Raw genomic sequence first — 14,718 nt, 5'->3', positions numbered from 1 at the left:
CCCTTTTGTTTAATTTAACAGGGGTAATCGGAGACGGTCACATCCGTTTCCCGAAACGAGGTAAACATACCACTTATCACCGTGGTGATTTCTCGCGAGTACCTCGGGCGGAACGCTACGGCGGAATGCAACGGCGGGCAACGTTGCGCGTGCAAAGGTATTAACGCATTCGTTCACCTGGACGACTCTATATCACGGGGGCGATACGTCATCGTCGCCGAGGCGCGGATATATGTATTACGTGTGTATATATACGTCGCTTTGGTTTCTCGAACGAACGTTGGAATTTCCGAGATATTTCAGACCGTCCCGGTCGGTAATAGGCCGCGCTAGATGAAGGATGTTTCCTCGCGGCTGTATATCAAAGCGGACGGCATTGCGCGCGGATCGGCGCGGCAACGGCTGGCCAACAGGCTGATTACTGTTTAATATTAATGTAGAGATGAAATTAGTCGATAAATGGTGTAAATCGTACCGGCAGCCCCGCTATCGCCACCGGGGGTAGGAAACCACCCACTGCGTATCGGCCGGCTCGCGCGTTCCAATTGCGTTCACGTGGAACATCGACAGTCGCACATGGACGGTTTCGCGCGGCGTCGGAGTCGGCTTCGGTGCACGATCACCGAGAAAACCATTAACCGCAGGAACTATTAGGGCACAGACTGCCGAGAGGCAGTAACACACCAATGATGTACACCTACGTTTCCGACCGTAATCTCGCGAGATTTCAAGGATTACGCAAGACGCGTGGAAACGGTTTCACAGTCTGACCGATAAAGTCGCCGCCTCCCGGAACCTCACCGAGTTTAACGAGTTAATAACTCACATCTAACGTCGCGAATAAATACGAGCTCCATGCCGTCTTAATGCATTCGAGTTGCGCAATAACCGGTCGAGCCGACAGACGGGGTTGCTCGTCGGAGAGTCACCGTCAACCCTTCTCACTTTTGCGCGTTTATTCGTTAAAGCCTAATCAGTGTATCGTCACTTAGAAGCAGTCAATGGTTATTTGGGGGGGGGGGTCATAGTATATCAATAAACTATATATCAGTCAAATTTCGCTGAGTCTGTAGTCAAATTAGCAGCAACTGTTTCCATCAGGATAATCTGACCGCAGAAACAATGAGGAAAGATCTGATTTATTGTCTCTTTTTTTATTATCTTGAACATCCTTAAGGTATTGTCAATGATTTTACCTGAAACATTCTCAATTACGTTTAATTGGCTTAATTTACTTCGTATTTGAGGAACACGACCACTCTGGTGGTACTCGAACCCGAGATTTCTAGCTCTTGAGTCTGCTTGAGTCGTCATGTGAACTACGCCAAATATGACGTATACAGAGATGAAATTAGCCGATGGTTTGTGCATACACACGTATGCGTATATATATTTCTGCTACGAGGGGAGGGATGCGTAACAGCCATTTGCAGTGAATCTTTCACTGGCTAATATCGGAGAAGTATAATGCAAAAGAGCTGAATGAAAGTGTTTCCATTAAAAATGAACGAACACTCACCGATTATCGGTACTGTTTCATCGATTCGAGCAATGATATTTTTACTTCGATTCGACTTAAAAAAGTACAGACGTGCGCTTTTCATTTCGCTATTTCGGCTAGCTCTCCTTTTCAATTAGCATCGCATCGACCCGAGTCTCGCGTTATACCTCGTTCATACATTATTTCTCACATTTTTCTCGCATAATTATTAGCAGAAATTTCATGCATTTTTTTGATCAGTTAGTGGACACTTTGTTAACTTCTGTTTAATAACTGAGGAATTGAATTTCTGAGATCCCAATCAAGATATAACCGCATTTCACACAGTTATTGCGCACGAAAGATGCGCGAAGTCTGAATCCGTTTACTGAACGAAGATAGAACGTGGATAAATGAACAATTGATTAATAAGCAAGCCTGCCGCTCACGAACTGAACAGTTTTGCCCTATAAATGCCCTTGGATAAATAATATAACCCCTGAATTATAAGTAATATAGCCGCTGAAATATAAATAGCCTCTGAATCGAAACTCCATCGAGTTCTTGTCCATTTCCTACGCAGTATCGTTACAATTAATGAGAGTGCATCAATACGCTAAATAGTAACTGGATTGATGTCTAGGAAAACCGCATACATTCCTACCAGGGTAAAGGCAGGGGTTTTGATTAGGACGAATTCTCTCGCTTCTGGCGAAGAAGACATGAAAAATATGAGACCGCGCAGCCGCGCGGCGTCTTCCGTGAATGAAACCCGACATGCAGACACTGCCCATAACGACACTGTGTCACGGAGACGGTGCTTATATGAAGACATATCGCCGCAGTTAAAGCGCGTCTGCGTTCCGGACTGCATGCTTTTCTTTCTATTCCCCGTGGACAGAGGTCAACTACAATTATTCCATTAAGCGTTAGATCACCGGCCACAATAGTCCGGAATAGAAACGAACGATCGATAAGCTGTCGGTCGCGGTGGTGCCGGCGGCTTGTCGCTTCGCCAACTGAAAAGCGCGAACCGACCTTGCGAGCGGATTTCCCGACAAGGGAAGGAGAAGACGAAAAATCGGAGCCTCCTCTTTGCGATGTCATGCAACTGTCACGGACGGATCGAACCACGCGCAGCGGTTTGAAGGAAAAAGTTTTTAGCCAGAGCTTTGAATTTCGATGAAACCGACAAAAGTGAAAAAAACCGACCAAATGAAACCGTAAAAGAATAATAAATGGCAAACAATTAAGATTATTTCACTACAGAACACCGTAAAATTTACATCAACTTGATGTGAAACTTTAAAAAACGAGATTCGATCAAGAAATATATATATATCTTAGACTGTGCAGACCACGGTGGTAGCGACGGCAGCGATCGGCCATTGTCACTTTATAGCTGCAAATCCGCCGGCTTAGCGGTAAATACCTATTCTCGCGCGTCTCGTAATTTACACGAAGAGGCTTAAAACCGTCCGGTCTCGCCGAGACAACGCCAAGCAGACGCGCGATCTTACCTCGGACTGAGGATTTGTCCTCCGAAACAGAGCACCGGAGCTGTCACAATGAGCGATTAGGCGTGCCGAAGAAACGACCGGTGCTCGTATTCAGCCATCTATCTCGCCGCTTGGATGGCGGCGCTTAACGAGGGCGTTAATCGAACGCAACGGCGGCACCTTTCTAAAGCGCGCGCGCGCGCTAAATCAGTTGCAAATTATTGCGCCGGCTTTACGCTACGTAATTGTCACTGAGTTTCGCTGCCATGTTGTAAACGCGAAGGGGTTAGCCGCTTTTCATTTTCTTGGCCGTACGATAGGCGGCCTAAACGGCCCGGCTGAGATTTCACTACTTCGTACGTGCGCGCGAGCAAACGGCCGAACGGGCGTCCAGCTTTTATGAGTCTGCCCACTTACGTGTAATATAATAAACGTTACGCTTTATTGCCCGAGTGAAATCACAGCGATAAACACGCAATAAATACGATATATTATTACTGGTGACAAATTGAATAAAAAGCCATGCAACGGAGATGGCGTCGGGTCGGAAACTGAAAAATTTATTTTTGTAACTGCTATCAACATATTTGATACACTGATAAAAAATTATAGTTATTCTCGGCGCCAAATGTACCCTTTTTTAATTTTAATCACATAAATAGTCAGGAGAACCATTTTCCCAGTAAGTGTTACTATAATGTCAGTGATGGTAACTTTACATACATGTTGCTGTTATAAAATATGTTTGACACTGAAAATAACTATGATCTTCTATCAATGTATATACATTATGATTGGAGATATAACATTTTTTGTTTATGTAAATCAAATATATTATGGAGAAGGCAAACTTCGTAAATTCGTTTAAGCTAGCGCAATCAAATTATTTGCTTAGTTTGGTTTTGATTTCTTCTAAAAAATTCTTTTGGTTTCAACTGTTTTATGAAAAGATCAGTTCTTTTTACAATTTTCCGCGACTTTTTCTGCGTTAAAGCTGACATTCCATAACAAGGCTGGACGTTTTACGTGGAAAAATTGTATTTATTTATAAATGTCCCGTGAGACAAAGTGTATACTAGACATGATAACTTTTTTCCATCATTTATACAATTTCCTCTCTTTTACGTTTTCAGGTGTGTACACACTGCAGGAACATATAGGCGATCACGAGATCGTAATACCGCGGAAGGTGAATCATCAGGGCGATTTGATCTCGCATAATGTAACGCATCATCACCACAAGGACGGGCCAATCGTTCATTATCGAGTGGCAGTGGCCGGTAACGAGTACCACATCGAATTGACAGCGGCCGACAACTTCGTCGGCCGCGCGATGGTCGTGGAAAGGCGAAAGCGGGATCTGTACGTTCGCAACCCGGCGAAAAGTCACGGCAGCAAATGTCATTATCGGGGATTCATTAAGGGCCATCGGAATTCCCGCGTCGCCCTGTCCGCCTGCGACGGTCTGGTGAGTTACACTTTCGATTTTCCGATAGGTCGCGTTTACACAAGTCGATATCCGCGTCACGCTCAATCGCTGAAAATCTGAAAGCTAAAGTTTGCGAGAAATCGCTCCAATATGGCTTTTCACGCAGTCGCACGATATACAACTACGTATTTGTGTTATTAATTCGATATGAAACGAAGATGAGAAAAATCCGTAATCAAAATATATCGCACTATATATTCTATTTTTCGATATAACATGTTCCGCGATATGTGCACCGTTTTCGATACATGCTGAATTCGATCTTCACCAAGTGATATATTTTTTCATTAAAAGACCAAGTACAGTAAAATATAATTTGTCCTATCACTCACTTGTACTCTTTTATCATGTTTGAAATACTTTTAAAAACCATCGGTCGATTTCGGTATACACGTTGTCACGAGTCTTAGAAAAATGTTAGGAAAGAAATATTGGAAGAAAGTTGGCTACTGAAAATGTTAGAGTAAACAAAACGGGCAACGACATTTCGTGAAGATTGTCCTAACGAACATCGTATCATTTGGTTACAAACACAAAATGTTCAAAAAAAGTTATATTTTAAGTTACATTTCATTCACAACAAGCTACAATTTCTTTAACGTGTTTTGTTTTATTCTACGATATCTTGTTTGTTATTCTTCAATTTTCTAGTTTCGAAATAAATTATTTGTTTCGTCCTACTGTGCCTTTTACGCTTGGAGCATCGAACTTTCGCAATAAATGACTGTCTAATTCACAAAAAAAACCATAAACCAAATCATAGTACATTTATCAAACTCCACATCGTGTGTCGTTTTCGTGACGCAGCCGGCGCGAATTGAGAGTCGCGTAAAAACGGTCCGGCGCGGAACCGTTGTTAAATATTCCAAAATCAATTCTGTCACGGTGAACAGAGAGCCGTTGCGTCTGGATCAATCGGCTGTCACTTTTACCGGCGCGATCTGACGCGTCGCGATGTCGGAGCCGCGTCGGAAGCTAAACAGAACGGCAGGCGCAGCTTCGAAGAGATATAATATGGCAAACGCGACACGATTGAATCGTCAGCTGCAATTTGCAGGCGGAAGGCAACTCCCTGCCTGTTGCTGCCGGCAATCTAATGCACCCGCGTCGCGACATCGAATGCACCGAAGAGCGTAACGAGAGATAAAATCAACGCTGTCGACGAATGTCGATGCATCAGTACGTCCGTCCGTGCGTAAGGACGAGGAGACCGAGAGAGAGTCGAGGGTCCTGCCGGTTAAATTATCTATTGTCGCACGTCGCAATCAGGATCGTATATCTGCTCGGTTATGCTCGCGTCGTGGATCGGACATAAAGTTTCATTCAACGCGACGAAATCCCTCTTGTCTCCGTATATGTGTGTTTGTGTGTGTGAGAGAGAGAGAGAGAGAGGGAAAGACCCTCATGCGTTCACGGATGGTAAATGGGCGACAGCAGATACATCAAGCGAATACTCAATTCGCGTTATCGGGCTCGCGCGAATATCACCACGAGAGCATTCGACGGTGTATCACCCTTACGGCATACGGAACACGCTTTGGCTCGTTAGGTCTTTTCACTACCAAGGATCACGGTGATTTTAAATCAATCATATCGCGCTCGCACGCTAGTCTTACACGGCGACGGAGCGAGCTCCACCCTATGTGAACCACGTAGCGCGACCCGCGGAAAACACGCGAGAGTAAAACCGGTAACAAAATACTCTCGTGTGCCGCGGGCTGCGGCGCTCGTTGATGACAAGACTGCCGTTTTCCTTTTTTTTCCCCCCCGCAAAAGATCAGACTCGGTTATTCGTTAACTGTGAGGATTAATTAATGGCTCCGGCCGGCGACTCACGGTCAGCAGCTCGAGCGCGCGGCTGCAGCGGAATCGAATAGTCTGGCCGTGGCGGCGAGAGCCAATTTTTCAGGGGTGATTTATCGCGTATCTGAAACGCACTCTTTTCGTCAATGTCGCGAGGTGAACCAGAACTGTTGGGATGGAAATCCGACCGAAGACAGGAGTCAGTCGAGCGCGCGCGGTCAGCCTGTTTTCAAAAATTGTTTGTCGACGGTGCCATTTGCGTTATTGGCCGCGCGCGATTTTTGCGAAACGATGAATCACGATGCGTCCGCACGGCGAAAGGCCAGACGTGGCGGCAAATGTGACCGGCAGCGAATTCCCCCCGCGACAGAGATCCACATGCTCCGACTTCGTGGTTTCGGCTAATATACTGGTAAAATTCGTAAAGATTTCTGAGAAAATAAATCTACGGATGAAATATCTTAAAGTATCAATTTCAATTACGGGCGATAACAGGCGCGAGAGAGATACGCTATCGTCTCGCAACTCGTTCTCGAATTTTCAGTTTATTTGAGATCTTTCGCTCTTTCGCTCGTCGACGGGATCCCCTCGTAAGAGGGAGCAGACGCCCCGCATACGCGGCGTACGCTTCTAAAACACTTGAGAAAAACGGGGCTCGGCGCGTCGACTGCAACGAAGATTATGCCGCGGAAAGTTGAAAATTTTCAACGAGCTCGGCGAAAGCAACACATCTCTCTCTCTCTCTCTTTCGTCGGGCCGCCGGCCGCCCTTTTATCATCATCCCCCGGTTGAAATTTATGAGTATTAGTCTACGCGCCGTAACTGCAAACCGCCGCCGCGCCGGCCGCAAGAAGAGGAAGCGGCGCTCCGCGGAGTTTCCTACGCGCGAACGTATAAAATCACGGGGGTAACGGCGGGGTAAAGGGCGGGACGAAGAGAGGAATGCGAAGGCACCGGGAAAAGAAGCGCCGGCACCACAATGGTAAAGCCAGCGAACGAGCGAGCGACGTAGGGGCTTGCGCGAGGGCATGCATCAGCGCAATTTGCTCGCAGCTTCCAGATAATGATTTAATTTGCCACGGCTTGGCAGATTTATGACGGCGCACCTAGTTGTTGTCCACGTACGCGCGCACACGTGCGGCCGCGCGCTCACGGGCGTCTGCACGTGCACGTGTTACAAGCCGCGCGCACACACACGGACGACGTACGCTCGCGAAGCGAAGCACTGACCCCCCGGCACCCGTACCGTCGGTGTCCCATCGGCCCGGGGTTCGCCTTATGGACGCCCGGTTCTCACGCAATACCGTGTAATAGCTCAATTTTCTCCGGGAACCTCGCGAAACTGCATATCGGACGCGGGCTGATCGCCATTCCTCCGTGTACACGTGTGTGTGTGCGCGGGGCGTGCATATTATAGAAACACGAAATTTCGCGAAAATGCGGCGGCGAGTCTCCCGCGAACAACGCCGCCCGACGGGGTTGCTCGGGGTCGCGAGATACTCCCCGGACGGCGCGCTGCGCTGAGAGGGAGTACGTGTCGGGGAAAATTAACTCGGATTTCCACTGTTTGCGAAGGGCCTGCAACGGAGGTGGTAAGACCGATTTTCGGAATAGGGGGTGAGAGGTCCGGTGGAATAAAGCGGTAACACCGGGGGTAAGCGGAACGGATCATTTCCCGCTTCCTACCAGCCTCGCCGCCGGCCAATCCCGCTTACTCCCGGTGTGCTTTACCTCGCCGGAAAAACTCTCTTACTCTCCTTACTGCCTCCGTTGTCGACGGCCCTTGAGACAAACGAGACGGTAGCGGCGACGCAGTAGCTGCGATACCGCGTGGGAGCAGGTGAGAGAGAGAGAGAGAGGGGGCGCTAAGTGCAAGGGAAACAAAAATTAACATAAATCTTTGTGCAATCGTAAACGCTCGCGCATTGTCATCGAGCCGGTCCGGCGGAACGGCTGATTTCGACACGTGGCTACGTCGGTGCGCGCTACTCTGTTTACCGAGGTTGTCCTACGTAGCTAAGCGCACCTACCTCTCTCGCGGGTGCTACTCGCTTTTATTGGGCCATAAAATGTTCCGCAGGCACACGAGGAGGCACGCGAGTATGAGCAGCTCCGCGTACGTAAAAAGAGAGAGAGAGAGAGAGTTGTTTCGACGCATAACCGCTATAAAACTCGAGCCTACTCGTGCGGTATTTACGCGCCGGTTTACGCGGAACTATTTAGGGTCCTATTTAGCGAATCGCGACGGCGGACGCGGGCTTCACAAGCCGAGAATTAAATATCCTCGAAATTTTCGCAGAGACCGGATCGCCGACTTTAGAGCCGATTCCGCGCGACGGTTAACGGACCGCTCCGCAACTCTTTCGCCGAGAGTGCAGAGCTAATCGTGCGAGACCGTTGCTCCGGTCATTCCTAGTTGAATTTCGCATTGTGCGAGAGCACTTAAGTAATATTTTATAAGTGTAAAACGTTGTACAGGCGCGTCCCGGTTGTTTAGTACGAGCGCTTTAATTTACGTGTATTTATCGCAAGACGCGAAGCGTATCGATGAGAACCCCGATTTCGCATAATGACAAATCCCTGAGCGCGATCTAAATATATAAATCCCCGTCCACACGCATTATGAATTACGAATACAAGCCAAGCCGTTGAATTTTCGAGCGGTTTCGCCAGTAAATAATACATCGTTTGCGCGGCTTTTCCCCTCATCGCCGGAGTTGATCGCGAAGCGATGTACATCCGGTAATACTTGTCGATGTTATTTCGCACCGGCAATCTCCGTAATTGACGATGATCCGATTAGCGTGTCGCGCCACCTGTTTTACGGATCTTCACGCGTTTGCTTACGGTGTAAGCGAAGCGATCATACCCTGCGACGTTACGGATCCGTTCCGAGCACGGGCGCGAGCATGTATATGCAGGAGAGAGACCAAATGTAGTCGGCATCGATACGTAATGTCCGATAATTTCAGGCTCGCTTGGTAATGGCCTTATCCCGCAGGCTAATCCGACGGTACAGCCTCCATTCCGACGGCATAACGCTGAGTTAGAATCGAATCTAACGATGATCGGTCGTCTTCGGCCGATGCAAGCATTGATTGCGCGCGGCGGTTGGTTGGGAGATCGAATCGCGTCATGCTGTTTATCCCGAACGCATTTAACTCGCATATATACTCCCAAGTCAACATAATATTGTAATATTACCGTTATATAACATGTATGAATTTCCGAAGCACCGTAAAAATCCTCTTAATTGACCCGAATGAAATTTTTCATTTGGATATGGGCGAACGAATGTTTTGATTGTGAGAACGAAAATTTGGTTCTCATAACTACAACATTCGCTTGTACGGCTCATTTCATCGGCTATGAAACATCTGAAGGTGAACTTAGGGTGCTCTTAAGTTTAACATATATGGAACATCTCTGAAGTATAAAGTAAGATATTTAACATAAATATATGATCTTAAATATAAGACTCGACTATGAATGTCGTCCCTGTAATTATTATAACATACTCGGTACATTTAATTTTCAAGTTACACGCCTTGTAACTGAATGTGTTGATTGCAATTATATACAAAGTGACAGTAAAATAACAAAACTGTAATATAATTATTATAACGTATTCGTTGTATAACCGTTTTATTTCCAAGTTAATAAAATATAGTAACAATTGAATATGTTGACTAGGACAACGCATCTGCATCTCCGGTGCTAATCGTTAGAAATAATTAGTTAAATAAAAAGCTAAATTCCTGTCGTTTCTAGCATAGTTTTTCGGCATGATTGGTAATATGATATCGTTCTTTCTCATCCATTATGTCCCACGGTTACAAAATTTAAAATGCCCCGCAGGACAATTAACTAGCTGCCCCCGAGACTCGAATAATTATTTTATTACCGTTGTAAATGTCCCGCTTGGTTTGCTGGGCGCGGAGCGCGAGCGGAATTGAAATTTTACTTAAGTTCACACGGTGAGTTCCAAATTCGTGGTCCGATAGCCTCGTTATCTGCAGGACAATCATTCTCGCGGTATCTCGCCTACCACCAATTTCTCCCCCCCGGTTGCACACAAGGAAAGAGAAGGAGAGAACGCGGAACGTATCGTAATTAATTTTATCTCCCACCGTCCGTCCGGTCTTTTACCATCGCGCCTCCTTGATAAACCCCGCGAGACGCAGCCCCGAGGTTTCTCGCGCGCGCGAGCTTACCTCGCCCAAATCGTTTTTCGCACGGAAATTTTATCGGGGCGCAGTCGAGCTTTCTTTTCGACGACGGACGCGGATTTCCGGCCGGCCAGACAAACGGGACGGATTTTATCCTCGCGAGCGCTTCGAGAAGCGGATCCTCCTCAGCCCGCTTATCTGCGGGCGCACGAACTCTCCGTACGGCCGCGAGTGCTGGTATCGCTGGTCGGGTATCGAGGATACTCGAGCCGTGTCGTGGACGTGTCTATTAAATTTCCAAGAATGATCGCGAGAGTCGATAGGCTCCAGTCACGGCGACTGCAAAATGCACCGCAGACATGCATCTTGTCGCGTGACTCTTCTTTAACGCACGGCACTTACGTATAAGCCATTAGCATTATTCCACCCGAACGAAGGAAGCGGTCGCTCCTTGCGCAATGTGTTGTTTCGTCACAAACCACGTGCAGCAAGACACCGTGTAGTAAACGAGCGCGGTAATGGCGACGGGCATTATATCTCGATTAATCGCGCATACGCCGAGAGACTCGCCGCGTTGGATCTCGCCGATAGATTAAGGATGCATCACCCATATCTCGAAATAATGAAAGAATTACGAAAAAATTACAAATTGATCTACGTTATGTTTACGAGTGACACTAAACGGACTGACGGTAATTCAGAGCCGGGGCCGAAAGTTATTTCAAGAAGAATCGTAGGATAAAATGAATTTTACGAGCATTCGATGAAACTCGCACTGTGTAAATATTAAAATATTATTTAACTGCGCGTGTAATTAGAAAAAGATTGATCATTCGAGATATTCGAGAGTAACTAAAGTGGGCACTTTTTCTATGTGTCCCTTGAGATTAGCGTGCTATTTTTAATTTCTGTTTTTAATATCTTCTAAACTAAAAGTACGATTCTGATAAGAAACTACTGTGGTATTAAAAACTAATATACAGACATTATACACAAATTTCAGAATTATTTACCATTTCCTTTGAAAAATACAGAGGTGTAAAGTTCATAAGTTATAATAATACTCTGCATAATACTGTGCATCTCTATTAGATCAAATCATGTATAAATATAGCATTAGTTATTAATAAGAAAAGTAAGATATTAAAATATTTGCGTATTTATAATATTGTGTACATGTCTACTGCAATTTCGTTTCAAATTAACATTTACTATTTAGATATTAAAATAAATATATAAGAACATAATTTTGCTGGATAAATATAAAATTCATGAGTAGCCCCCTTGATTCAGCACTGAAAATACGGTATTTTGCGACACAACTGCTTGAAAATTAAACCGCGCGAGCCCGAGTACACCGCTCTTGCCGTACTGTTGTTACCTTGTCGCGATATTCCGGGAAAACTTGTCATTTTTATGTGCACCGAAAGTTGGAGATCCGAAGGGATCGCCGAACTTCGCAGCGTTACGATGACTCCGCAATTATTCTGCTGTTCGAATTTTCACGGGACAAAGAATGACTCTCGAAATCTCTCCCGGGAGGGGACACGCTTCCCATGCAAACCATTCTAAAGTATCTCTTCCTGTGCGCGATCGCCGAGTCGCACGATCGATCGTCGGAATGACGTCGACATTATCTGGTTGGAAATGTTTTCGGCTAATGAGCATACATCTTCCGCTCGTTGCGCAAAATAAATCGCAATGTGCGCGCACGACTGGCGCTTCCAGCCACTCCATCAATTCCGCTTTTCCGCGCTTTCCACTCCCGCCAATTCCCACAAGCGTTGCGTGTGTATATATATAAATATATATATATATGTATGTATGTATGTATGTATATAAAAAAGAAGGGAGTCGCTCGTTGAAAATAATTGTTATTGCGAGGCGCAGCGACAGCCGGCGGCAAGAAATATCGGTTCCTGCCGTGCATTACTCACGATCCGCCGAGACCGAGTTCGAAACAAATCCTTGAAGACCTTCTCCCGATGAATTATTCCGCGGTTACCCAGAAGCGTCCCAGCGGACGTGGAATTGAAATACAAGCGGAATCGCGAAAACGTTATAAACCATCTTGGTCTTTAGCGACGCTGTTTCGCGTTCGAATTTATCGAGCGACGTAAAACAGCCCCGGATGTGCGATCGCTCAACCGGCCGCAAAGAGAAAGAAAGAGAGAGAAAGGGAGCAGAGGTTACCGTTGAACATTTTCACCAAGGACGTGTATCCTTGTGAATAGATTTTTGCCGCGCGAGAGGAACGGTTTTAGTCAATTTCGCTCATGTCCACGGCCGGCGTGTTTTATCGTCCGCACCGCGATATCCCGCAATAATGGATCGCCGCGTTACCGCATTTGGCAAGACGGTCACTATATCAGCAACAGTAACAGCTATCGTGTCAATAATTCGTGCGACGGTAATATACGGTCCATCGTATATCTTCTTTACAACCGACACGGACACCACATGCGCGCCGTGAGTAAACGATCAACGCGACCCTCTCATTATCGACATCGCGCTTTAATCTCTCGATGCTTTGCTCGTTTGTTGCAAAAATATGTGTATCGGTTTATTGGATAAATTCGCGGTTCGCGTCAAGTCATCGCCTCGCCAGAATCGAAACGGTTCCCTCGGAGATCGCTCTCTCTCTCTCTCTCCGAACGGCCATTATCATTCTAATGACTCGACGAGATCGATAGCTATCGCTCGATTTATCACTGATCCCTGCCGCGACGCGAAAGGCGTCGGCGTCGTTGCGCGCCGCCCGCCAAGGAAAAGCGAATATCGCCGAGCCGGTCGCGCGGTGTGCGCGAGACTAGAAACGAAACCCGGCGCACGAAAAGGGCACGGCATAAATCAATAGGTCAATTAATTCAGCTTTCGCAACAAAGAGCGATTTGTCACCGGGGAGGGTCGCGCAAAAAAAATTGAAAATGATCGTTATTGCGGCGCCAATGACAGGCGGCCGCGAGAGAGAGAGAGAGAGAGAGATCGGCTTTCGCAGGCCGACATTATTCCGCTGTTATACGCCGTGATTACGCGTACACCGGGGCCTCTCCGAATACACCCCGAGAGGCCCGCTTTTCTCGCGCGCTTTCTGTCCGCTGGAAAATTCAAACACGATTGGGACCCTGCTAAAGAATCGTGCGGCCCGACATAATGCGCAATACCGTAAACCGCGGCAAATATTTACGACTACGTGTCTCTCCCCCCCGGTAGCGAAAGGCTAGGAGGCGTGAATGCTACTACGGTCTGCGACATTCGCGCAAGCATATATGCGACTGACTCGAATCAATCGTTCTCTCTCTCTCTCTATTTCTCTCCGGCAAGGGAACAGGTTCCTTGCTCTTTCTGTACGCGCGCGGCATACGCGGGCCATACGCATACATGGTTAACATATAATTACTAGTAATAGGTAATCAACGGCGAGCTGCTCCTCCGTCCAATTAATGCATATCTATTTCGCCGGATCTAACCGGCAACGATGGGTGGTCCCGTATTACTTTGCGGCAATTAGGATTTAATGGAGCGATTATTTTTGCGTCTTTAGTAAACTAAATGCTGGGGGAAAAAATTATAAAGCGATTAAGATCGCGGATGTTTTATCGTCCACCGGTGAATGTATGTATGTATATATATATGTATATATATGTGTGTGTGTGTGTGTTGCCTGCAATATGCGGGGATAACATCTCGTAGACTCAAGGAGCACACAGTGTAAGGGGCTGGTAAGAAGCTCGATCTCGTGATAAATGGTGCGACCGCTTCACGAGAGCGCCTCGCGAATACACGAGACCTGAACAGACTTCCGGTATAATGGAAGTCAGCTGTGCTCCGGTATCGCCGGCCTGTCGATCGCGACGTCTCCTCGTGCAGGGGATGGAATAGAAAAGATCGAACTAATATTAGAATCGTGCGAAACGTTCGATGCAAAATTGATTGTCCGTCGCGTTTCGAGTCTTGGTCCATTGCTATCATCCCAACGTTCCACCGATATCAAATCGATACTGGCGTCTAGTTCTGCCCACTAAAAATCGGTACTTAGCCAGTACCTTGCCAGCAGTTATTTCCTACTTGAGTTGTTATCGCGACCGGGCGTTCATGGACGTCGCAGTCGCGCACGAGCGCGCCTTTTTTGTAAGCCGGCATCTCCCGTCCGTCCACCGTGGAAAACGAAGCAGTGCCGACGGCGACGTTACACACGTACATACACGTGGTAGCCATCGTTATGCACCACCCACACAGGAAGTCCGGGGCGACTATTCTAATGACGGTATAAATCAC

The 14,718-nt window shown here is 46.9% G+C and overlaps 1 protein-coding gene across 1 annotated transcript in view; it reads left to right on the top strand.

The window, feature by feature from the left end:
- LOC106743966 (A disintegrin and metalloproteinase with thrombospondin motifs 7-like) overlaps positions 1-14,718 on the top strand; it is a 59,289-nt gene that overhangs the window by 25,218 nt on the left and 19,353 nt on the right. Inside the window, exon 3 of the mRNA XM_014618326.1 lies at positions 4,113-4,447. Within this exon, the coding sequence (XP_014473812.1) occupies positions 4,113-4,447 (335 nt within the window). The remainder of the gene's footprint in view (positions 1-4,112; positions 4,448-14,718) is intronic.

Source organism: Dinoponera quadriceps, unplaced genomic scaffold (assembly GCF_001313825.1).
Source record: "Dinoponera quadriceps isolate SergipeBrazil2010 unplaced genomic scaffold, ASM131382v1 scaffold1128, whole genome shotgun sequence".
NCBI classification, from domain to species: domain Eukaryota; kingdom Metazoa; phylum Arthropoda; class Insecta; order Hymenoptera; family Formicidae; genus Dinoponera; species Dinoponera quadriceps.
The sequence above is the reverse complement of the archived record's forward strand: the minus strand, read 5'-3'. Positions and strand labels throughout refer to the sequence as shown.